Source organism: Amblyomma maculatum, unplaced genomic scaffold (assembly GCF_055883805.1).
Source record: "Amblyomma maculatum isolate TAMU_Amacu unplaced genomic scaffold, ASM5588380v1 scaffold_15, whole genome shotgun sequence".
NCBI lineage: Eukaryota > Metazoa > Arthropoda > Arachnida > Ixodida > Ixodidae > Amblyomma > Amblyomma maculatum.
In genome coordinates, this window is record NW_028146740.1 from 8,795,205 (window position 1) to 8,821,500 (window position 26,296).

Below are 26,296 nucleotides of genomic sequence, written 5' to 3' on the forward strand. Positions count from 1 at the left end.
GTGGGATCATGGCGGATCGACGGCATCAATTTGCAACTCCACTCACAATGGTGTTTGTTTATTGCCGCGCAGCGGCCCCCCGCGTGCAGTTATTTACCGCCGAGCTTACTGCAGCTGGCAGCGGGGGTGGGAGGTATAGCTAAAACTATCTTCACCACAGCTGCGCCAAGTCGTTTCAAGTGGCCAGATGTCTCGACGCTCATTGGTCAGTCGCAGAACGAACGCGTCGACGCTGTGTCTATATTCCAACCGATCGGAGCGTCCGCTGCGGCTGCAGCGATGATCTCTCTGAGGCTAGACCTACTAAAATCGCAGCATATTCGCAGCAGTTGCGCTTCGTGGCGGCCTTGTCACATTCGTGGCGGCCTTGTCACATTCGTGAGCGGCCGCATAAACAGCGTTCTTTGCTCTGGGGAGAAGTCTTCTGCTCTGACGTATAACTCGCAAAGCGATCACTTTCCGCTTGGCGCCTCCTACCTTCGCATTAACCAGGTTTGATTGGTCAGCTCACAGTTTTATTTCGACGTGCCTACATGGTCGCTGCCTACGGGAGCTAAAAGCATGCCATGCTTTTCCGTAACAATGCACAGGCGCCACTCAGCGCATGAGCCCGGTGCCATTATTACACCACTCTAATGAATCCAGTCTCACCTGAACGTACACGCCTGCCTCCGCGTTCATCGAAAGCTCTTCCGGGTCAATGAATTCGCGCAACCCAGTCGTTGTCTCGATAAGCCAGTTTAGGTCCATTTCAATGAAGTTCCTTCCAATTTTGGAGAGCTGCAGAAAGAAAAACAGCATTACCTACGCATTCATTTCTTGAATGCTGGCCTTCTTTCTAGAATGCTACTATTTTGACCACAGCAAGCCTCGCCGTTGCATGATACCACGGACCTGTAGAACGCGTGCCTTTTTACTTATTTTCTATAAAAATGGACAAGCAAAATTATTCTAACCTCTGCAATGGCATTCGCACACAGTCTTAAGGCAGTCTGTACGTCTTGTCGCACAAGCTAAACAGTTTGTTTCAGGGCAGATACTATTGCACTTATGTGCCTTAAAATGCACTCCATCAGTTGCAAATTATGACACGCAATGTACAGCGCTATTACAGTATAGGTTGGCTCGGTTGAGCTAGAAGCTTAGTTCTTCAAAATTCCTAATAAATAGAGGATTAGTATGCTGTCAGTTTGATAGCTCAAGTAAGATAAATTACGCCATCACGCTGCAGCAAATTATTCCAACGCTATTAGACATATGTTGGTATATTTATTATACCGTTAGGGTGATAGCGGAAATAAAGAACATTGCGTTATCATGCTCCAAGCAACCTATTCCTAAATAAAGCTTTAGTATAAATTCCAAAATTGATTAACACGGTGTACTTAGCATGGAAGCGAAACGCCCATTTCACCGATTCTTACAGCAGCTTAGCTGAACAATACCACGTATCCGATTATATTGAAGCGAACATGCGCATCACCAAACATTTGTCTTTCTGCTCCAGGCTTTTCTCAGATTTATGAAGTTCGATTCCTGCGGCACTAGCCCGAACCACCCGGTTTTCGACGGCAGCCTGGTCAGAAATGAAGCTGCATGCGACGACTGCTGCGCACTAGCGCCGAACACTCTACAGAATGAGGCACCGTGTTCTTGAAAAAAAAAAACAGTCAAAAGACGAAGGACAAAGAGGAAGACGAGGCACACACATCGGCTCGACTACGAACTGTGCTTTATTAAAAACAGATTAGTCTCCCAGGAAAGATAACGGCATGCGCCTGTCAGCCTCCAAAGCAAACACACCAATGTCTAGAGATAAGCAAGCAATCTAACGCCGCTGCGGTAGGAAGCAAAGTTCCTTCTGCATCAAGGAGATGGAAGCTGGGCTGATGCAATTATCCGCTTGCATACTGATGAGATACGCTTCACGAATTTCGCGCTCCATCCTTCCCTTGCCTCTACCAACAATACTAACATTGGAAAACAGCGGATAGCAGCCACATTCCCGGCAATGGCGAGGCAGGTTTGCTCCGTCAGTGGGGCTCAGAGAGTTGTGCTGCTCGCGCAGCATTTCATTGATACAGCGGCCTGTTCGGCCGATGTTGACTTTTTCACAGGTCAGCGGAATCTTATAAACCACACGGGTAGCACATGTGACGTAGCAGTTTTCATGCTTCGTCGTACACACAGGACGACAAGTTCTGCCACACGCCACACGTGAGCAAAGGCTAGAAAGTTTACAGGGAGCTGAAAAGACAACAATGACGTCATGCTTCACAGCAACGTTTTTATGTTGTGGGATACCTTATGCACATAAGGCATTACTTCAAGCCTTTTCTTCTCATCTGCTAAGGTATCAGTCTTTTTATCGTCTGGTTTCTTAACCTTTTTTAACGTTTCAGCCACCGGGTACAAAAGCGGTATTGGAAAGCCGGCAGCCACCCCCCCCCCCCCCCCCAAGCGTTCAAACTGATCATCAAAACTTGACTTTATGCTGCGGTGGCAACTCTTTCGCAGTGCATTCCGAAAGCAATTCGTAGCTATGCCTCTCTTGACAACTTTTGAGTTAGCCGGCGAGTACGGCAACAAGGCCTTTTTACTTCTTGGTAGGAAGCACCGTCAAACACGGCCATCGTCATGAAAGGTTATTTGAATTTCTAAAGACTCATAGATAGCGATTAGCCAAAAACCTCCTTATCCAAGAAATAGCCTTATAATTTACGTTTAAGTCCTCAAGCTTCTTCATTAGACGTATGTGCGGGACTCTGCCGAACGTTTGGCGAAATCCATAAATACGGCGTCTATTTTAGAGTGAGCATGAACAGCGTGATGAAGGTCAGTAACCAATTCAATCAGTTCTTTTTCGCAAGATCCACCATGTAGGAAGCCGTTCAAATTAGAAAGAAAGAAGTTACGTTTCAGCAGATGACCCATGATGGCGGAGGAGATTATGTGCTTTAGCAATTTGCAGCGTAATTGGTTAAAGAAACTGGTTTGTAATTTGATGGCAAAGAGGCATCGTCAGATTTTAAAACGAGTATGACGGGCGCAATTTTCCAGTCGTTTGGGACACAACCCCTTATAATGGATTGCTGAAAAAACCAGCTAAGATGGACCATATTGCAGGCTTCGCTAATTTTAGTAATTTCGGACATATTCTATTGAGACTCGGTGCAGGGTTGGCAGGGAGACGGTCTATGGCAGAGGACACACCTTCTCTGTTGTGACAGTTATTTCGGGCATGGTATCGTGGAGCTTTGGAAATGGCAGGTCGGTAGATAAAAGCCTCTCATCAGTGAAAACTGAGGAGAAAAATGGAATAAATTCCTCTGCTACTTCAGGGGAAGTAAGGAGCTTTACTTCTGTTATTGACACTGAGGAGGTTTTACCATAATTTGGATTATCAGCGCGCCAAAATGGTTGAGGATTGGTCTTTAACAGATGCGAAATGCCACTCTTATAGAACTTGTCCTTTGCAATTTCGATTTCAGTTTTGCACTGCTCGGCACATGTAAGGTATTGATTCCAATCGCGTTCAGATGCTGACTTTTATGCTTTCGTGTACAACTTTTCTTTTTCTTTATACATTTTTGATTCTCCTTGTGAACCATATGCTCTCTGTGGATATGATGATGGTGACTTTAGATGCGTACTTATCGTTAGTAAAGTTAATTTGTCACGAATAACAGACCGGTTTTTATTCACGTATCCACGAACATAAAAAAGGAAAACTAACTGAAGAGAACATTGATAGCTCAATAAGTACCATATTTATGAGCTTTGTTTAGTTTGTTTCTGGCTACTGTGAAATTGCACTGTAAAAAATTGTGGTCACTGAGACCATCTAGCACGTTTACAGACGTTTGGTCCTGTTGCGTTATGAGCGCAAGATCTAAGATTGAATCGCCACGCATAGGTGTGGAAACCAATAAGAGGAGGTTGAAACCTGCTAACACATCCCGAAAATTCTGGCATTCACGCTTTCTTGCGCCGTGGACGAGCCTACATGCCTGCCACTCAATATTCGGATAATTGAAGTCACCGGCCCGGTATATTGATGAACGCGGAAATTTGTTCTGTAGGTAAGATGGACAGTTGGGCGAGTTGGTACAATTGCATAGTGGGTGGAACAGCGCGAAAAGACGAAACACAAGAAGAGACGCACAACAGACGAGCGCTAACTCGCAACTAATTTTTTATTAGGAAGAAAGCGGATTCTTATACATAAAAAATGCCCACGATTATGTTACTTCCTAATGCGAAATTTGAGCGCAGCTCATCAGCTGTTTCATCTTTTCAATAAATTGAGGCAAAACGAAGAGGCGTCCGTGTGCTGTGCGATGTCAGGGCACGTTAAAGATCCCCAGGGGGTCGAAATTACTCCGTAGCCCTCCACTACGGCTCCCGTTTCTGTCTTTCCACTTTCACTCTCACCTTCCTCCCTTCCCTTACGGCGCGGTTCAGGTGTCCACAGAGCAAATGTGACAATAACTGCGCCTTTCCTTTCCCGTGAACCAATAGAGAAAAAAAAAAAGAGGCAAGGATTTCGAGCAACGCACATAAGCACAATTACATACTTCTTTTTTTTTATTTTTCCCACATCTTCCTTCAAGAAACACTCCACTAACAGTTCTTGGCTGTCATGAAAGAAGCTTCGTGGTCCGAGAAATGAAGAGAGCAATTGAGTTACCGGGAGGTTGCGGGAGGCAGCGCGTGGGTACATAGGAACTTGCGCAACGAACAGATAGCAGCGACTCGCTGACGCCGCTAGCGAGTGAAGCGAGCCTGGAAGCGAGTGAGAACGGGATGCACGCACCGTGATCCGCCGCTGTACGGTTGCTTTCTGCGGATGAAGGATGCGAGCGCTATTGTATCCCCCTCCGGACCAGTCGTCTCGGTGCGCCCGGATACTTGCGGAGCGGGTCGGCGTTTCCGCAACCGGAGAGCACCCTCGCCTCCACTCAGGAAGAGGGGGGGGGGGGGGGTCTCCTCTTTCTGCATGGCGGCGACGGTGTTCTACGCAGCACGTTGTGTTGACTAGCTAGCGACGTCAGTAAGTTGCTGCTAGCGCTGCCTCCGGCGACCCCCCTTTTTTTTTCCTCGTGTGCTCCGGTAGCTGCGCGCGCACCTGCCCCCATCATTCGCCGCTGAGTGTACCCCCCCCCCCCTCCTCCTGCGAGGCTCCGGTGGCCAAAGCGCCGGCTCGAACGGGGGGGCTGAAAGGGGGGCGGAACTGGTTACGAGGCCGCCGCGAAACCCAGGAACGGCCGCCAAAGAGCTGCGCTCTAAAATATGTCACATGATGTTACAAAGAACAAAACCCTTGACCAGGCAAAATTCAAGAGATATCTTCTTCCTTCAACAGCCACGTGGAAAACCCTATCCAGCAAGACGAAGCATACAAGCCCCCCCCCCCCCCCCCTCCTCCCCAACAGCCCGTTTCACAAATTATAAATTATCACTAAACATTATCTAGAAAATAAGCACCAATGAAGGCTGGCTGACACACTGCGACTGCTTCTTGCTGATGTAATATGCCTCAGTAATTTCTCTCGTAGTTTTGTCCCTATAGGGAACCAAAGCTGGAGTTTGCTCCGCGACGCCAGCGCTCGGTTTCCAGCGGAGCGGAGAGGAACTACAAAACCTACGCGCATTCGCGCCCGCGCTGCGCGCGGCTGTCTGCGGAGTCTGCGCAGCCTGCTCGCTCGGGAGCGCGTACTACATTCAGCCGCGCGTGCACGCGGAGCGGGAGGAGAGTGAGGACGAGGGGGGTTGGTGGCGCGTCTTCGCGCGCAAAGCCGGCGCTCTTTGCCAGTGGGATTTCTTAATTTTGCTTTTTTCTGTGCCCCGGCTGACATAGAGGCTGGCTGGAGGCATGTTTTTTATCGGTGCTTTCAAAAGCGAGAAATTATGATTAATTGATCGCCGGACATTGTTTTCAAAGAGCGCTTGTTGGCAGGCTCAGACAAAAAAAATGAACGCGAATTCACTACTTGAAGGCGGGAGGCAAACGACAGGTATCTTGAAGGACTTGAGACGGCACCTCTTGATGCCTCTATCCATGTTCACAGAATGAGGGGTCCAGCCTTCTGGTTGAGAATAACCGATAGGTTTGTACACAGCGACGAGTGCTCCTTCCTTTCCCTTTGTGACTGGTCACTTGAAAGGGGCCTGTTCAGCTCTTTGGGGACAAACGTTTTAGGCAGTGCTGTCGGCGCCGTGGGGCCTGTTTTCGGCGCGTTTAGGATGCGTTCCCTACAAAGGCACAAAGCATGCCGCCTTACCCTTTGGTTCCTGCCGACACCGGCCAGGGGAAGTTCGCTGCTGCGGCGCTGCCGTTCGAAATCAATGACCTATCTACCTTTAACGATGAGGGGTTCCTAACGACTTGGGTCATTCGCCAGAAGCCGAGGCATGCCATTTTTGCGGCAGTTTGCTCTCCACGAGACGAACAGCGAGGAAATGTCTGACGACTTTCCATGCAGACGGGGATATCTCTCCACGGAAACCTTTGTCTTCTTAATTCCACTGTTACTCTGCGCAATTCCTAGTTCAGTTATCTCCTATAGCGAACGCGCAGTTTTGAGCTCCCGAAGCAGGATCGCGTATGAGGATAGGATGATTGACGTAAAGTGATCGCATTAATGACGAATATCTGTTTCTTGAGGCCGACTCGGTTCAACGATGGCTGCTTCGGCACCGCCAGTTAGAGAAGTACGACACACGAACGGTACGAGATATCCCCCCCCCCCCCCCCGAAAAAAAAAAAGAAAGAAAGGCCTACAACCATCCCGTTACCGTTTCCACACAAGCTTCGCGAAAAAAGTGCGCCGTCATTTTTTTCATTCTAGTTCGTTTCTTTCTTTCTTCTTCCCCCCTCATTGTTAGAGCGCGACAGTGGCCACAATGCGGTCGGAGGAGGAGAGAAACAACCGAGCGCGCGCGCGAACACGTGCTAGAAAGCAGCGCGGAGCAGACGACAACATGCTTTTCTATGGGGCGGCTAGCAGACGACGCGGCCGGGCTGCGCGTAGATTTTGACGGGGTCTCCATGGAGGGCGCTGACGCACAGAGCGGCGCAGCACCCCCTGGCCCAGGTTTTCTCCCCTATAGCGAAACAAAATCTTTGTTTTTGAAATCAAGGGGCGACAACTTTTGTTATTCTGCTTTCCTTCTTTCCCACAAGCCCTACAACGATCTTTCAAGTGAGAATATCGTGTGTCCGACAGCGAATTGAGGTGTTCGCGCAGACTAATATTTATGCACCGACTCGTTTGGCCAATGTATGCCTTATTGCATGACAATGGAATTTTGTACACGACAGCGCAGGCGCAATCTACTAACTCGACCTATGCGAAACCTGGCATTCAAACGGGTTACTCTTCTTTAGCTTTTCCTGGCGGTTCGTGATAGCGCAGCAGAGCCCGCCCAACTTATGCGGCGCCGAAAGAACAGCATTAACTTCGAATCGCCCAGCTACATTTTTTAGGTTATGTGCAATCTTGTGCATGTAAGGAATCACTGCTAGTTTATTCTTCTGTGCACTGTCCCTTATTCTAACTGGAAAGTCCTTCCTAACCATCTGCAAAAGCTTTTCACATGGTGCCGAAATAACCAAATCCGGGAATCCTGCAGTTTTTAGCCTACAAACCTGTAGCAATACACTATCATGAATGCAATGATGACATGAGCTCAGCAAGCTTGAGCGAATGCAACTACTAGCAATTCCATTTTTTTACAATTTTGAGTGTCTAGAAGAATATTAGCATAACACCAGCTTTTGGGACCTCAAGGAATACATGAAACATAAGTGGTCCCGTTTGAAAAACAGTTTTATGCTCAGAAACTGGAGGATATCGTTCGACGGTACTTGAAAAGTAAACGACAAACATTTTGCACACTCCCGAAACAGTTAAGACGTCCACCATTCTCCTGTTGAAGTTGTCTTTTTCCATTAGCGCTAAAAAATCGTCAACATATCGGAAGATGCGTATCACCAAACCATCGACATGTTTACTAATTTGTCTATCAACTTCACCCAAAAAGATTGCTCAACACAGGCGCTACCTTTCATCCAATATAAATGTCCTTTTTCTGTACATAAACATCGCCTCGCGAACCTACGTAAGTTGATTTCGAATAAAAGGACAACATGATTACTGGGAGGCTTAGCGCGGAACAGACAAGGACAAGAGAGGCACACAGGACGAGCGCTAACTTACAACTGAAAATTGCAAGGGGAAAGTGTGCGAACTCGAGGAAAAATATGTGTGCGCATGCTCTATAAAGCGCTGAATTTGCATGACTGGAAAGATAATTTGAGATAATCTAGGGCCATCCAAAGGCAGACAAAACAGAACAAATAGAGAAGAAATACCGGAAGCAAAGAAAGACTAGGAACCGATAACTGCTAAGTGAAACGTCGGTTGTTCCGTTGAAAAAGGAAGCATCGTTTTTAAATGCTATGTAAGTGTCTTTTTTTATGCTTCCAGTATTTCTTCTCTATTTGTTCTGTTTTATCTGCCTTTGGGTGGCCCCAGATTATCTTGGATTATCTTTCCAGTCATGCAAATTCAGCGCTTTATAGAGCATGCGCACATATATTTTTCCTCGAGTTCGTATACTTTCCCCTTCAAATTTTCAGTTGTAAGTTAGCGCTCGTCCTGTGTGCCTCTCTTGTCCTTGTCTGTTCCACGCTAAGCCTCCCAGTAATCATGTCCCAGTACCAACTAGCCCAGAACTCTACTTTGCTCAAAAGACAACAGTTCCAGGAAAGAATCAATAGAAACTCCGCAATGACCCATGAAACCTACTTCATCATTCTCCTTGGTGATACATTTTTTAACCGCGTTCATAATTCCCTTGTGAGGCAAAGAGTAATATAAGTCTTCTATATCAATGCTGAAACCTGAACACAAACCAGGATTACTATGCTTCAGGAAATTTATCATATTGTCCGTTTTTTCCACTAGGAAAGGGTCCTCCACAACCAATGATGAAAGATGCTTCTGCAGATAGCTAGACACTCAGTACTGCCAAGTTCCAGCTTCCGATATGATGGCTCTAAAAGGAATGTTGACCTTATGAGTCTTTGCGGAGAAAAATAGATCCAACTGATCGCCTATTGTCTTCAGAACTGCCGCCGCCAACGAATCAAGATTACACTGGTTCAGTAAAAATATGGCCTGCTCCTTTACAAACTACGAGAGATATTACGGAGGCATATCACATCAGCAAAAAGCAGTCGCAGTGTGTCAGCCAGCCTTCATTGGTGCTTATCGAAAAAGAGGTTTCTTTTCTAGATAATGTTCGGTGATAATTTATAATTTGCGAAACGGGCCGTTGGGGAGGAGGGGAAGGGGGGGCGGGGGGGGGCTTGTATGTTTGGTCTTGCTTGATTGGGTTTTCCACGTGGCTGTTGAAGGAAGAAGATATCTCTTGATTTTTGCCTGGTCAAGGGTTTCGTTCTTTGTAAAATCATGTGACATATTTTTGTATAAGAATCCGCTTTCTTCCTAATAAAAAATTAGTTGCGAGTCAGCGCTCGTCTGTTGTGCGTCTCTTCTTGTGTTTCGTCTTTTCGCGCTGTTCCACCCACTATGTACTCTGTAGGTAAGTTAAAGTGTCATTCCGCTTTTAAGCGAATTCCTCGTGTGATGATTCACACCAGGAATTCGCTTTAAAGCGGACGATAGCAGACCCAAACGGCGCAAGGTACCGAGGATAATAGACGTAATGCAACCCACAATATTTCCAGGCATAATCCTGTATCAACAGCGTATGCGCTTGCAAGCTTTTCCTTCCAGCGATTAGTACTCCCCCACCGCGCGAGTTAATGCGACCTTTTCTATATAATGAAAATTAGCTGGATAGGAATAGTTAGTAACAGCAATATCGGGCAATAACCAGGTCTCTGTCCCCAACACCAGGTCGGCTGGGCATTTCTCGATATATGAACACAAGTTATCTTGCTTTGGAAACAGGCTGGGGATATTTGGGATTAAATTCACAATGCTGAGCTTATGGGTTTATTCGGTAGTCAGTGGTTGTGAGTGGTCGCGTCAGAATCAGAAAGGGTAGGCATTTAATTTGTGCCGCTATTGGAACAAACATCCGCTTCGGAATCGCGCTTTGGGAGAGCCATCACTTTTTTAGTGGCACTGGTAAATGAGTACAGAGTATTGTTAACAAGGAGCTTATCATTTTAGAGCTTATATATTCACCAGGATTTCATATACTTCGAGCGAAGTCCCTAAGCTGTTTCCTAATAAACTGCATCCTGGGCGAAACGTCCTCCTCTTTCAGACAGAAGCAGAATCAAGATCAGTAGGTTTGGAAGCATTCTTGAGAATGTCGGTCTTTTCCTTGAAATGTAAGCACTTCACAGTTATTGGGCGGATGCTGCCTTGCTTTCGCTGTCCTATACTGTGGGCACGTTCGATTTGGCCAACCGAGATTCCCAAGTTCCTGGTCACAAACGTAGTCACAACTTCCTCGGTATATTTCCATGTTTCTGTTATTTCCTCTGCAATGCATTTGAAGATCAAGGTATTTCTACGCATTCTGTTGGTCGTCAAAAGCTATTCTCGACTGACGCTATTGTGCTGTTTCTAAGCCTTGAAGCCTGTCTTGGGATTCCTTCAGCATGGAGCCAAAGTTGTTAACTTCCTTAGAGATGTCACCAATGTTGTGAAGCATGCACACATGTTTATCTACCGAGATACGGGCCAAGCCACATAACGGCAGTAGCTGCGGTGACGTGGCTAGCAAAACTGCTATAAATACTACTAATTTTTAATAAAGCTTGTTCGTTCTTCGCCAACCACTTGTCGATTCACTTCAGTGGCGACGAGGCTGCCCACAGCCGGGCACTTCTGCTCCATAGCGGCCCACGCCGGACCGCCGGTTTTCGACGAAGCGGAAGACAGTTGGGAAGCGTACCAGGTACGGTACGCTTCCCAACTACGTCTGGAATCTTATTTTGAAGCTTACGGAATCGATGACTCGAAGAAACGATGGGCTCTTCTAACGGCAGTTTTAAGTACAGCAACAGTCGGCATAACACCGGGACGTTGCGCGCCGGTCAAGATTGAAGAGCTAACCCGCTAACCTACGAACAGCTGGTTCTGCTGCTGACTGAGCATTTCGCGCCGGAAAGCAATGAAATTGCGGAGTCCTGCAAGCTCTTCACAAGATGCCAGCGTCCGGACGAAACAGTAAAGGACTTTATTGCCGAAATTCGGAAGCAAGCCTGTAGGTGCGACTTTGGCGATGCAAGAGGCAGGATGTTACGAGACAGACTTGTTTGCGGTCTGCGTGACACCGTCGTTCAGCGTAAACTCCTGTCAAAAGCTTCGCTAACGCTGAAAGAAGCCGAGGATATGGCGTTAGCGGCAGAGATGGCTGCCCTTAACGTGGGCCAGATGGATAAGACAAAGGATCCTGACAATATTAATGCCGTGAGGAGCAAGCAGCAGGGCCAACCGTATTTCCACAAACCTCGTACGTACACGGCATCTAAACCAAGCCCAGGCGACGTTGCCCGTGTTGCGGTAGCACTGAGCACAAGGCACGGAAGTGCAAGTTTCGCCGGGCGGGGTGTTTTCGCTGCCGACGAAAAGGGCACCTGGCTAAAATGTGCGCGTTGAAACAACCAGGAGTGGCACTTTGTGAAGAGCATTCCTCGTCAAGTGACGGCAACGAGCTTTGTCTACTTAGTTTGTACACTGCGTCTGTTAACTTGACCACGCCCATTATTCGCGCATTTCGTTGGAGCAGGATTCCGATCAAGATGTAAGTAGACACAGGATCGCCGGTCTCCATCATTACGTGGAACACTTACTGTAATCATCGACATTTCTGGCCTGCGCTACTCAAGACGTCTTTGCAGTTGTCCTGCTTTCTGGGCAAGCTCTCCGTGAAGGGCCAGCTCAAGCTTCCTGTCTCGTACGCGGGAAAAAGCTTGGAAGTGACGCTAACCGTGCTCCAGTGCGCTGGCCCGGACTTGTGTGGACATGACATCATCAGCGCATTTGAGCATAGCCGAAGACCCGTCCTCAGCATTGCCAGCGATGCAACCTCTGGTGAGCAAGATTTGTCGCACCAACCTTCGGTTTGCGCACTGTTAGACGATTTCAGTGATCTGTTTACACCAGGTCTAGGGCGCATTAACGGTCCAGCAGTTCATCTGCGGTTGCATAAAAAAGCGAAACCGCGCTTCTGTAAAGCTCGTTCTGTGCCATATGCAATGCGGGAGCAAGTGTCTAATGAAATAGACAGACTTGTTAAGGACGGCGTTCTCTCGCCTGATTCTTATAGCGCTGAAGAAACACCACAGGAAGAAAGACACAAAAGGACAGATGCGCGTCTTTCTTCCTGTGGTGTTTCTTCAGCGCTATAAGAATCAAGATCATGTACCAACTAACCCGTCAAAAAGTCCTGCTCTCTCGCCTGATGACAGTGTGGATTGGGCCACGCCTCTGGTTCCCGTGATCAAGAAGAATGGTTCCATTCGGTTGTGTGACGCTTTTAAGGTGACCGCATGCGTTACGGAGCAGTAGTACCCTTGCCGAAAATACGGGATATTTTCGTCAACCTAAACGGGGTTGAAGTCTTCAGCACTATCGACTTGAAGGACGCTTACAATCAGTTGCCGCTTGACGAGGAAACCAGGAATCTCTTGGTCGTAATTTACACCCCAAAAGGCCTTTTTTGCTCAATCGACTTCCGTTTGGTGTAGCCTCTGCTCCTGCAATTTTTCAGAGACGTGTGGAAGGCATCCTGCAAGGCATTCCGGGCGTTCAAGTTTACCTGGATGACGTAGTAGTCGCGGAAAAACACGGAGACTCTGACACACTGCGTGAAGTTTTCTGGCGTTTCCGGCAGCATGGTATGAAGTTTCATCCCCAGAAATGTAAGTTTCGGCTAGCAGAAGTTGAATTTCTGGGGCATCGTATAAGCGCGGAAGGGCTGTTACCTAAGACAGATAACACTGCCGCCATAGCAAAGATGCGGAAGCCAACGTGCGTTGCGGAACTGTGGGCATCCTTGGGGTTTGTAAAGGCCTTTTTTGCTCAATCGATTTCCGTTTGGTGTAGCCTCTGCTCCTGCAATTTTTCAGAGACGTGTGGAAGGCATCCTGCAAGGCATTCCGGGCGTTCAAGTTTACCTGGATGACGTAGTAGTCGCGGAAAAACACGGAGACTCTGACACACTGCGTGAAGTTTTCTGGCGTTTCCGGCAGCATGGTATGAAGTTTCATCCCCAGAAATGTAAGTTTCGGCTAGCAGAAGTTGAATTTCTGGGGCATCGTATAAGCGCGGAAGGGCTGTTACCTAAGACAGATAACACTGCCGCCATAGCAAAGATGCGGAAGCCAACGTGCGTTGCGGAACTATGGGCATTCTTGGGGTTTGTAACCTATTACCACGCATTTCTGGGAAACTTGGCTAAGGTTCTGGAGCCGCTGCATGAACTACTAAGAAAGAACGCACGCTGGAAGTGGGGGGCGAGACAAGATAACGGTTTCCGAACAACGAAGCGACTGCTGGCGAATGGCTGGCCACGATACTTGCAGCCTAGTCAGGAGCCTTTACGCGCATATATGCACAGGAAGGATGAACTGACTTGCAGCCATGGAACTGTATACTGGGGTCATCGTGCGGTATTTCCGACGGCTGCGAGGCTACCAATGCTGCATATGCTGCATGACGCGCATCAAGGTATAACGGCCATGAAGAACTTGGCTCGGTCTGTATTCTGGTATCCAGGACTCGATCGGGACATTGAGAAACTTGTCAAAGCGTGTCCAACATGCATAAAATGGGGCAGCATGCCCGCTGCCCAACAACCCGTTCCTTGGCTGAAAACGGAAGAGCCCTGGTCTAGAATCCATGTCGATTTTGCGGGGCCCTTGGAAGGTCACATGTTGATGGGTGTGGTCGATTCTCATACGAAATGGATCTGGGTTGCTGCTATGAAAATTGCCACTTCAACGAAAACAATTGAAGCACTGCAGACAATGTTCAGCCGATTCGGCTTGCCGAGGACTCTTGTGACTGATAATGGGCCGCAGTTTAGTAGCGAGGAGTTCAGGGCATATATGATGCTCAATGGTATCATTCATTTGCGGACAGCTCCTTACAAACCACAGTCTAACGGCCTGGCGGAAAGGGCGCTACTTACTGTGATGCAAGGACTAAGAAAGAACACGCGCGGTAGTCTGCAAGATCGCCTGGACCACTCTTTCTCATTATCGGCGTACCTCCCATCTAAACGGGAAAACCCCGGCTTTCATGCTTCTCGGTTGCGAGCCGCGCTGTTTACGGCACAATATCGTGTCACGACCTTTTCCCTCTGCAGGTGCATGCAACAACGGCAAACCGTTGCGCAAGGAAGTCTGGGTCAAGTACTACGGAGCAGGTGACAAGTGGAAACCAGGTGTGGCAGAGTCCACCGAAGGCTCGCGCATGACAACTGTAAAGACCGCAGATGGGGAGCAACATCGCCGCCACCTGGACCAGCTAAAGATCAGGAGAACCAGTGTGGAAAGAGCGGAGGTTAAACCCGAGGCCCCCACTGAAGCATCAACGGCTGACGACAGCCCAAGCGTATCGGTACAGCCGCAGTCTCAAGCGCACGGCAGCAGCGAGATCAAGTGTCAAGCGGGCGCTGACATGCAAACGCCGTCAGGCACACAAGCTGAGGACAGTACAAACGAGGCACCGGTGACTGGCGGCGAAGGAGTGACACTGCGTAGGTCGAAAAGGAACACCCAACGCCCTGACCGCTTCAGTCCTTAAGGGGGGAGAATTGTTGTGAAGCATGCACACATGTTTATCTACCGAGATACCGGCCAAGCCACATGTTAACGGCAGTAGCTGCGGTGACGCGGCTAGCCAAACTGCTATAAATACTACTAACCTTAAATAAAGCTTGTTCGTTCTTCGCCAACCACTTGTCGATTCACTTCAACAAAAAACAAGAGTTTTCGTCTAATTCTGATAGTCGCCGCTTGATGCCTGTGATTCTGAAACTTTTCACTGGGCAATTCCATATGTTTGATAGCAGCGAGAAGTTTATCAGATTTGTCAGGGCCATGATTTGTTTCAATGTCACAAACACAAATCAACAGGGGCCATATACACGACACGGCTAAGATCTGCCGACCGCGTACGCAGCAGTTAGCAGTAGCTGACCCGGGCAAAATCATACTGGCGCAGATGGTAAAGATTTTTTACCGAATGCTACAAAACAACCTATTCGAAAACGGTATTTGCTAAGATCAACACCCATTAGAGCAAGCTTGGCAGCTCAAAAACAAACAAACCACGAAGGTCACATTTTCAGCCAAAGAGTTCGCAGTACTCTACAGAGCCTATGTATTTGCAACACACTCACCTACAGGTGAACAACAGCAGTGATTAGTTCAAGAATTCGGCCGAAAATCCCATGCGGAGGCTGACTTTTTAAAACGAATCTGGGAAGCACGCTTTCAAGGGGAATGATGGCGTTTGTACTGTAGAATGTGTAGGACAGTGGCGACCTGATGCACTGCGGCGATCCTAGTGAACGCTTGGTGGCAGGCAGCTGCCACCAACGGTCAGTAGTCAACAGATCCGTGTCAGTTACTCGTCCGCAGCAGTCATTCCGTTCACTACAGATGCAGAACAGCAGTGACAAGAATTCGGCCGCAAATTACTAAAGCCAGAAGCATTTCTTCTTGATATTGTCCAGATTTTGTAGCCATCACTAAAACGTGGCTGTCCTTGCACGTATCCCATAATATTGTTACGGCGCATAGCGGCTTAGTGAGGAGTTCGAGGAATAAAATCAGGGTGTGTCGCCCAGACGGTAAGAACATTTTATCCACTATATTTGGTGCTAGGTGCTGGAAAAAACATCCTGGATTCGCTACTATCTCATCGCAGCCGCCTCGTACAGGTGTTGCACATTTATCTCCTCAAGAGTACCTCCCAATGGGTACCACCCAAGCGACGAAGACTCGGGAACAGCGAGCTGAAGAGATGACGACCTTCCCCTATCAGCGACAGCCGCATACGATCCACGGTGAGCCCAAAGATGACGTTGAAGATTGATTACGACATTACATAAGATGTAGCAAATACGCCCGTTGGAACTATACCGCACGTCTGTAAAATGCTGCTTTCTTCCTCACTGGGACGGATCTAACTTGGTTTGACAGCCACGAGGAAATCCTCACGACCCGGATCCAGTTTGATGAAATTACTAAGGCTTTTGGAGATACTCTTGCGAAGAAGGAACACGTTGAGCATTAACTTTCTCAGAGAGCCTAGCTGCCCTTTGAGACATGCGCATGATACATTGAGATAATATTGAAACTCTCGCATTGTCAATCAGCAGATGTTAGACGAACACAAGCTAGGGCACCTTTTCATGGAAATTGCTGAGGACGTGTACAACTTCCTTATATCGCGGGATACCCTTGACACGGTTGCAGATGTCATCAAGCAGTGCCATGCATTTGAAGCATTAAAGACATGTCGAATAGTGCCCAAATTTGGGTGCCTTTTCAATGTGACAACAGGCTGTAGACGTCACGTCTATGGTCAAGAGGATTGTACGCGATGAGTTGGAAACTGAGCGACAATCTACAAATTTCGATTAACCTTACCATCAGACATCGAGCTTCATGCCATCGTGACAACAGCGCACGCCATGGACTTCACAAATAACAACGAACCATCTTAGAACTACAGCATTAAGCGGACCCAGCAGTCGACATCGCACACTTATTTTCAGCAGCTTCCACCGCTTCCATGCCATATGGATGAAGTACCTCGTGGTACGCTTCGTCGCATGTCCGTCGGCTCCTCTCAGCCACCAAGGGACCCTGCTGTCGGCTACCAAAATCGCCAGCCACCGATATGTTACGGCTGTTGGTGCAGCGGACACACTTGGCGCTTTCGCCCACGTCACCAAATTTCTCGACATCCCGTACAACGAGCACCGCCCTTCAGGAATGACACCCAGTGGAGGCAGGCGCCCACTACCTTCTATCGGTCTCCTTCCCCCAACGCGGCGCATGGAATGACTCCCCTGTGTCCGATCGCAGCATCACTCTCTCGCCGCTGCGACAAGGCCGTTCAACGACCCCACGTCCCCGTTTCGTTTCTCCACTGTTGGAAAACTAGGCAGTTCGACCGATGGAGGTAGGGTTGCCGGACGGTCAATTTCAAGAATACCTCTGCCTATCGTCATGCTAAAAACAGTGTCAGTGTGTGTAGACAATGGTAAAACGGATGCTATGGTTGACACTGGTGCCGCTGTGCCAGTTATGAGCATTTAATTGAGAACCGCCTTCGACAGAAATTAATGTTCGTGTGGGACAAAAGACAGAACGTTTTGTGAAGTTTGGTGCGAAAGTTCAGTTCCGGTTAGTCTGTACTCAGTTTCAGTTGTGCTTGGTGACGAGTGCTACAGAACAGAATTCGTTGTATTGAAATTTGCCACGAATGAAGTTGTCTTGGCTGCTGACTTTTTGCGCGGTGGGTGCGACTCTAGAATAAATTTCTTTGAAGACGAACATTATCTCCAAATTAGTATATAACATATGTCTCAGAGTCATGGAGTTCTCAACTTGATAGAAGATGCGCTGCTGCCTGCGATGATGGCAATATTTCTCCCTGTGAAATCATCCGAATATTTCGTAGGCAAACACTCAATACTCGTCGAGCCAGATGTCTCGAATGGAGTGAGAAAAAAATATTTCGGTGCCAGGCTCCCTCGTGCAGGCAATGGATGGCTAAGCTCACCTCAGGACTGTGAACTTATCAAAAGAACCTATTCGCCTTCCACCTAATTTGGCACTCACGAGATTTAAGAACTGTTTCCCACACTGTTGGAGCTATTTCTCATTGCAGAGGAGCCGCGGAAGTGGAGTGAAACTGTGGTGAGCTTAAGTGCTTAGACAACAAATCGCTCCCGTGGAGTGACCGTCGGATTCTCCAGGACAATTCTTGCCCAAGTGTTTCACTTTGCCTCCAACGGATCGGGTAGCCATTTTCCAACCTCTCAATTACAGCACAAAATTTAGGAAACGCAGCCCCTATTCCACAAAAACCTTACAGAGTCTCCTCGGCAGAGCGCAAGGTATTTCAAGAACAGGTGGACGAAATTCTGCTGAAAGGAATCATCCGAGAATCTTCCAGTACGTGGCCCTCACCTGTGATCCTAGTGCGAAAAATGACAATTCGTGGCGATTCTGCACCGACTACAGTCGTTAAAATGCGGTAACGGACAACGACGTATAGCCGTTACCTAGCAACAATGAAGCAGTCAATCGTCTACATTCGGCGTCAAAGTTCTCCTCCGCTGATTTGAGATCTCGATATTGGGCAAATTGCTCTGCATCTATCCGACCGTGAGAAGACTGCTTCCTTGACACCAGATGGTTTATACCAACTTAACGTGACGCCCTTCGGATTATGCTACGCTATCACCCCGTTCAGCGATTTATGTATACTATCCTCCGAGGCTTAAATGGGAAATGTACATGCGTTAATTAGATGATGTCATCATTTTCGGCAAGACCTTCCGAGGGCACAATGAGAGGATCCATGTTGTTCTTGAGTGCACTAGCTGGCAAAGCGGGACTCACTTTGAATTCAAACAAGTGTTATTTTGGAGATTGATAAACTCTAGTTCTTGGCTTCCTCGTCAACAACGATGGTATCAAGCCGGATCAGCTGAACATGGCTCTAGTACGAGACTTCGAAAGTCCACGCACCCTGAGAAGCCTTAGAAGCTTCCTTGGACTCTTCTTATTTTCGTCACTTCATCGCTGGCTTTGCGCAATGCCCACCCCCTCATTTCTCTTCTGCATAAGGATTCGCAATTTGTGTGGACTCCCAAGTGCGAATTTCATTTCAATCTACTCAAGCCTTCCCTAACTTCAGCACCACTCCTGCGCCAGTTCGGCCCTTCTGCTGTGACGGAGATTCACACTGACGTCAGTAGCGTCGGTCTTGGGCGGTGCTTGTCCAGCTGCATATTGGGGCTGAGTACGTTGTTGCCTACGCCAGCCGCACGTTGATAAAAATGTTAGCGCCACTACAAAGTTACCGAATTGCAGTGCCTCGCAGTTGCATTCGGTGTACATAAGTTCCGACCGCACCTTTATGGACGCGGCTTCACTATCGTTACTGAGCACCATTTTCTATGTTGGCTAATTGGACTTCGCGATCCATCTGGTCGTCTGGTGCGCTCGAGATTACGTTGGCTGCCTGTCACGCCACCAATTGCCGACTTTAGTCGACGATGAAGATGGGTTCGAAATGTGTTCAGCCTCGGTCGCGCCGACGTTTCTCAGTATGGCGACCTTAAGAGAGAGCAATGCAAGCGCCTTCTCACTACAGCCTCTCATAGAAGAAGCAGAAAGAGCAGATTCAACGCAATTTGCGTTCAGAGATGGTACTTTGTTCAACAAAACCTACTCAGTCGATAGTGCTGCCCTACTTTTGATCGTCCCAATACGTCTCCGCGTGCGAGTATGGCACGCTGTTCATGAGGACATCACATCTGGACATCTAGGCAATTCTCTCATACCCTGCACCCAATTTGCACCGACGTTGCAAAGTCTAAGGAATGCCGACGCCTTAAGACACACACCACCACGCCGGCAGGTCCTTGAATTGGAATTGACCTACTTGGTCTTTCCAAAGAATTTAGAGGACTGCCATTGAACTTTTGTCTGCGTAAACTATCTTACCAGATACGCAGAGACCGCTGCTCTCGTTACCGCAAAGGCTGCTGATGTTCCGTCGTTTCGTCTGCACATTGTTGTTCTTCGACATGGCGCACCCCGCGTTATAATAGGTGATCGTGGACGGCAATTCACTGTTGATGTCGTAGAAGAAATGCACGGGCTTTGCGGTTCACACTACCGACACTCGACACCGTATTATCCGCAGATCAACGGTCTCACCGAGCGCGCCTTGACAACCATGCTGTCCATGTACGTCTTGTCTGACCATCAAACTGGGACGCATTACTACTGTATGTGACGCACGCTTATACCACTGCAAATTATAAGGTTACCTGGTATTCTCCGTTTTATCTACCGTATACCAGAACTCCCCGCGTTTTCTTTGATACCACATAAAGGAAAGGTTAATAGCGCAACAAAAATACACTCACAAATAGGCACAAATAGACACACAGGACAGGCGCCAGCAATCAGTTTTAGTTGGCTACAACTCTTCGATACCATATTCCCATTTTCCCTCAAAGACAACGCGTCCGTGGGGCAGGTGCTATACCGTGCCGAAGAAGCCCGTCGTATAGCCTGCTTACGCACACTGGCTTCTCAATGTCGCGCGAAGCAAAACTACGACCTGCATCATCGTGCAGTAACTTACTCTTCACTCCGTCTGGCTTTGGACGTGTGTCCATCAGCGACGATTGTATTACACGTTTCTGTGAAAGTACGATGGCCCCTTCGTCGTGTCGAAGCGACTGAGTGACGTGAATTACGTCGTGGTCAAAGTGACGACGGATAACCGCCGATCTCGCAAGACACAGGTAGTTCATGTGGCTCATCTGAAACGGTGCCATAGTGCCACTAAGCTGCCACGCCGCGCAGCAGCTTAGCGAGGAGTTAGAGGAGGAAGAGGGAGTTGCGCGTAGACTGATCTTGGCTTTGAGCAGTTTGCAACCAGCCTTAATTCCTCCAACGTTCACTGTAATAAACCCGTTTCATCTGCTGCAATATATTTTGCCAAAGACAGGCATTCGTGTGGTGGTAGGGTTGTGATTATAATTAGGGAGGACCTGTATACAACCCCCTTATTGTACGTCTAAGTCGCACAGGCATTTTGGCGCAAGATTCTTGTATTCTTGTTAATAAATCTCAGGTCTATATTGGCCCGACGTATTGCCCACCAAAAAGTAGTGTAGATACTTTGCCCTCTCTGTGTGATTACATGTGGCGTCACCTTAATCATTTTCAAACTTATTCTTACAGGGGACTTTAGAGGGGTAATGCCATGATCATCCAATTATTACAGTTTTGTAGTCTGGCAGATAATACGGGACCTAATTATTTTATGTCCGAAATTTGAGAGCCCTAGACGCATTTTTTATTTCAAATGAAGTGACTGAAGTGGAGGCGATGAACCTCCTGCCACCAACAGCATTCGCCATGTTGAGACGATTGGTGACGTAACAGACTGGCTCAGCGTTGCCTGCTGCTGTATGCTGCCGATACACTACTGTGTTCGCGCTTACTCAAAGACGAGTAGGAATCCCAGTGAGTGTACTCAGCACGTTTTGAAAGCAGAACACGGACTGCAGTGAACCGCGATTTAGTTCTTGCCCACACATACGCCTTCAGTACGACCGCCGCCATTGTCTGGGGCAGCCCTGCCCCCACCTCCGGAAACACCGCCACGCCGGTCATGCCCTTCGAGCCTTCCGCAAGCCGTCCGCGCCAGCGATACGGCAGATCCCATGCACCTGTTTGAGAAAAGTATGCTAAATTTGTTTTTATTGTAATAATTTTAGTCCCCGGGAAAAGAAATTAAAAAAATAAGTGCTTTTTTGTAAATGTTGAGTTAACGATGGCCGGTTTTGCTTACAACCTTCCGCCGCTGCGGTACCCGTGTTCTGGTACGCTAGTTCCGCTGCTAAGGCGTTGCCGATAATAGTAGTTGCCTACACTACAATACATTGGGGTTGAGAGGAAGTTTCATGAACGAGTGGCCCTTTAAGCTGCTTCACTGATCGCTTACAAAATTCCGTCCGCTGTGGCTTCGATAGGTCTAACGAGGAATGGGGAGAAGCAGACGGCCAGTCCGCCGTCGTCTGCTGCGCTAGCGGGTTGCATCATTGCTCTAAGCTTGTAACATCCTGCGCTGTAAGTCTTATGAGAATATCATCTACTTTCATAAGGCGGCTGGGCCAGTTTGGGTCTGGCAACGAGCAGCATAAATGACGCTGCTAAGACGGGACAGGGTATTGGGTGCCTTGTAGCGCGCCGCACCTTATAAACTGCGCTGGTGTGCTGTTGGGTAGCACCCTAAGATTGTAGAAAAGCGCCGTCGGATGCCACTCTATGCACGTCTTATGTGTTACTGTCGAGACGGGTTTCAGTACGTTGCTCGAGCGGGCCAACGCATGCGGCTCTCGTACTCGGCCGCCAACATGCTCCTGAATCCCGCCTACAAGCGCGCTTTTGCCTAGGTTAAAATCGCTAGCATAGATTGAAAACAGTTTGCGGTAACCGTGATTAGTAGCATGAGTGTTGTTTGGTCCGACAAATCGGTTTCGCGTAACCGTGGTTGACGTTCTCGGGCAGGGAGCATGCACAGACGACGCGGCGACTTTTTGTGGTTTTATGTCGTCACGGGCTACGCCGGGGGCCAGATCCGCAAGCTGTTCACGAGGAAACGAAAATACTATAATTAAAAGTATCTGAAGCTCCGGTGGAGCTTAAAGTTTCAGGTTTAGTTGCTTGGCGCATCGGGAATAAGATTCGACGAACAGCTTATATTCAAAATTAGTGTCGTCATCTGCTTAATCGTTCAGGTAGAGCGTGGGAAATTCTCGATACAGAACTCACTGATCAACTAGAGACGAAGCGTTTCTTGACATTGCGTTTGTTTTCGGCCCTAAACAAATCGCGCGGCAACCCACCCATGTTACAGCAATGATACAGAGTGTCCTTGATTTAACATTTATAAATAATAACTTTGCTGACTGCCCATTCTCTTACGGTATACATGATGGAATATCAGATCGCAAAACAACCATTTGTTCCTTATCGATGACTTCTTCAGCTCATGCCAGAAAAGAAATACAATTTTATGATTGGCATAATGCTGACGATGTTGGTGTTCTTGATGGATTTGATTGCTTTTATTCTGATTTTGCTGCCGTGTACAGGGACCTGTCGGTATCATGCGATGATCCTTGGTTGACGTTTAAGCTAAAAGTAGACCACTGCTTATCAATTTGTTTCAAAATGATCAAAACTGTAAATAAAATAATTGCTTGGACAACTCGGAACATCACACTTATGAAGCGCAAACTGTCATGACTAAGAAAACCTAAACGATGCAAACAGTTTGCAATACACACTAAACAGATTCGCAATCTGTCATATGACCTAAAGCAAAGAAACCTGCAAAGCACCAATATGAAGCATTACCCTTCGCAATTTCTTCAAAACCGCACCCCAAAAGTTTGTAGATATCTTAACCCTCGAAAACACAAAGCCATGTACCACCGCATGAGGCTTTAAAGAGGGCTTATGAATTTATTAAGAATTTTCAATTGGCTTCCACATTTGACGGCAATTCTATGCCTTACATAGAATCAGAAATAACGACCCTCATGAAACGATATCCCGTGCGCGAGATATGTTATATTACGCGAGACTACGCGAGATGTGTTCTTGACTTGAGTTCGTGCCATCTGCTATGATACATTTGAACGCGCGCAAAGGAACGCCTTGCTACAGGAGCGATGGTGTACCGTCCATACACACTTGCCAGAGAAACTGACCAATACTGCGCCTTTCCTCTCATGTAAACCAATTACAAATATATCTAGCAGTCCAACGAACGCCGATCAGGGTCAAACAACGAGAGGAAAATGATAGGAGAGAAATTGTAGGCTTTCGTCTTTCTACTCTTAAGATATCTAGGACTACACTATAGATTGTGACATTACCGCGCACGAAGACTACTCAATTCCGCTGTTATTCCGTAGTTGTTGTATAACACGTGACTTGTTGCTAATTAGCTCTCATGTTGTTCTCCAATGCTGCAACAGCCTCGAAGGAGGCCAGCAGTATGTTCGAAATAAAACTTAAAAACACTCATTTCTACATTCAAAATGTGCGAGCAACACGTCGGCAACTAAACTTATGTGCAGAGAAAAATAGGCCCTGTGGAACAATCTAGTTAGTGAATACAAAGTCAGTTCAGTTCAGTTCAGTCTTTCAGTCATGTCCGACTCATCGTGATCCTGTGGACCATATCACGCCACGCTTTACGGTCTATCACTGTCTTCCTAACATCACATAACTTCATCTGCAGCGCCTCGAGGATGTCATCTAACCATCGCGTTTGCTGCCTGCCCCTACTCCGGTAACCCTCATCCTTTCCCAACATCAAAGCTTTCTCCAGCGAGTGCTCTCTTCTCATCAGCTGACCAAAGTAGCTAAGCTTTAACTTTAGAATTTGATCCTGCAATGAGCTATCAAAGTTTATAGTTGACAATATCGACTGATTTAATCTTCTGGCAGTCCAAGGAACTCTCAAGAGTCTCCGCCAGCGCCACAATTCAAACGCGTCAATTCTTCGGCGGTCAGCCTTTTTCGCAGTCCAACTCTCGCATCCATACATCACAACTGGAAAGACCATAGCACGTGTTATACGGATCTTGGTTGGCAGTCTGTCTCTGCTCTTAACTAGGTGGTCAATGCTAGCCATAGCTCTATTTACCAAAAGCAGGCGCCTCCTAATTTCATGGCTACAGCCACCTTCCGAGGTAATCTTGGAGCTCAAGAAGAGAAAATCTGTCACGGCTTCCACTTCTTGTTCCTTGATGCTCAAGGACTCGATAGGGCAAGACGCCATGATTTTTGTCTTTTTAATGTTCAGTTTAAGCCCGAACTTCACACTCTCTTCTTGTACGCGCATCAGAAGTCTCTTGAGTTCCACTTCACTTTCTCCCATTAAACTGGTATCATCCGCATATCTAAGGTTGTCGATACGTTTTTCAGCAATCTTCACTCCAGCTGAAGACTCGTCCAGACCGGCCTTCCTCATGATGCACTCAGCATATAGGTTAAATAGGCAGGGCGACAGTATGCAGCCTTGTCGCCTCCTTTCTCATTCGAAAATCAATCAATAAGACCATGCTGAGTTCTGACTGTGGCCTCTTGTCCTTTTATACAGGTTCCTGAGGAGACAGATGAGGTGAATTGGAACTCCCATTTCTTGAAGAGCTTGCCACAATCTGGTGTGTACGCACTCAAACGCTTTCGCATAATCAATAAAGCAGAAGTAGATGAGCTTCTGGATCTCTCTTGCTTTTTCAATGATCCAGCGAAGGTTAGCAATCTGGTCTCTAGTTCCTCTTCCCTTGCGAGACCCAGCTTGCATGTCCGGAAGCTCCCGATCCACATACTGCCGCAGCCTACCTTGGAGGATTTTCAACGTCACCTTGCTAGCATGCGAAATAGGCGCGATCGTGTGGTAGTTGGAACAATCTTTGGCACTGCCTTTCTTTGGAATTTGGGTGTAAACTGACCTTCTACAATCCTGTGGCCACTGCAGGCTCGTCCGAATTTGCTGACATAAGTTAAACAGAACGTTAACAGTGTCATCTTTAAAATTTTGAAGCTACTCAACTGGAACGCCATCAATTCCGCTAGCTCTGTTGTTAGCAAGGGTGGCTAAGGCCCTTTCAAATTCACTCTTCAAGATGCCCGGCTCGAGATCAGTGATCACAACCGTCTTATGTTGGGTTTGTACATGAGGGTCCTTCTTGTACAGCTCTTCAGTCTATTCTTGCCACCTCTTCTTTATCTTTGATGCTCCAGTGAGGTCCCTGCGTCGTTTTGTCCTTTATCATGCCCTGATAAGCACTGAAGCTTTCTTTGATATTTTTGATTTTCTTATACAGAGCTCTTGTGTTCCTCACTTGGCTGTTGCCCTCAACTGCTTGACACTGTGTGTTCAGGAAGGCATTCTTATCTCTCATTGCTATTCCCTCATAATCCGCATTGTGACATTGTGAACTTTGTATGTTTCTCTTTCACCCATAACTTGTGCCATCCTCCTTTCCTCAGCTATTTGCAAAGCCTCTTCCGACAACAACTTTGCTTTCTTGCATTTCTGTTTCTATGGAACAACCTTAGTAGCAACTTCATGTATTATATCACGACTCTTCAGGCTCTCGCTCTTCTAGATCTAATCCTTGGAATCGATTCCTCACTTCCACAACATATTCTGATGATATTTGATCCAGATCATACCTGAAAGGCCTAGTTTTCTGCGTTTTCCTCAATCGAAGCTTAAATTTGGCAACAAGAAGCTGATGATCGGTGCCACAATCGGCCCCAGGTCTTGTTTTTACTGCTTGTATAGCGCTTATCCATCTCTGCCGGCAAAGAATATAATCAATCTGATTTCTGTACAGGCCGTGTTGAAGTCCATGTGAACAGGCGCCTCTTGTGCTGTTGAAAATGAGTATTCGCTATGGCCAGGCTGTTTTCTTGACAAACCTTTACTAGCCTCTGTCCAGC

At 47.5% G+C, this 26,296-nt stretch overlaps 1 protein-coding gene and 1 pseudogene across 1 annotated transcript; one reads left to right on the plus strand and one right to left on the minus strand.

The window, feature by feature from the left end:
• The window catches only part of LOC146172009 (transient receptor potential cation channel subfamily M member-like 2), a 765,506-nt pseudogene that overhangs the window by 369,744 nt on the left and 369,466 nt on the right, over positions 1-26,296 (minus strand).
• LOC146172012 (uncharacterized) lies at positions 13,733-14,801 on the plus strand. The gene is made up of 2 exons (XM_084586204.1): positions 13,733-13,919; positions 14,362-14,801. Exons 1-2 carry the CDS (start codon positions 13,733-13,735, stop codon positions 14,799-14,801), a joined length of 627 nt encoding a protein of 208 aa, XP_084442330.1.

Coding starts and splice junctions, on each gene's coding strand:
- LOC146172012 (XM_084586204.1), top strand. CDS start 13,733: ATGAAGAACTTGGCTCGGTCTGTATTCTGGTATCCAGGACTCGATCGG. Junction 13,920..14,361: donor TTTTGCGGGGCCCTTGGAAG/GTCACATGTTGA, acceptor TTCCCTCTGCAG/GTGCATGCAACAACGGCAAA.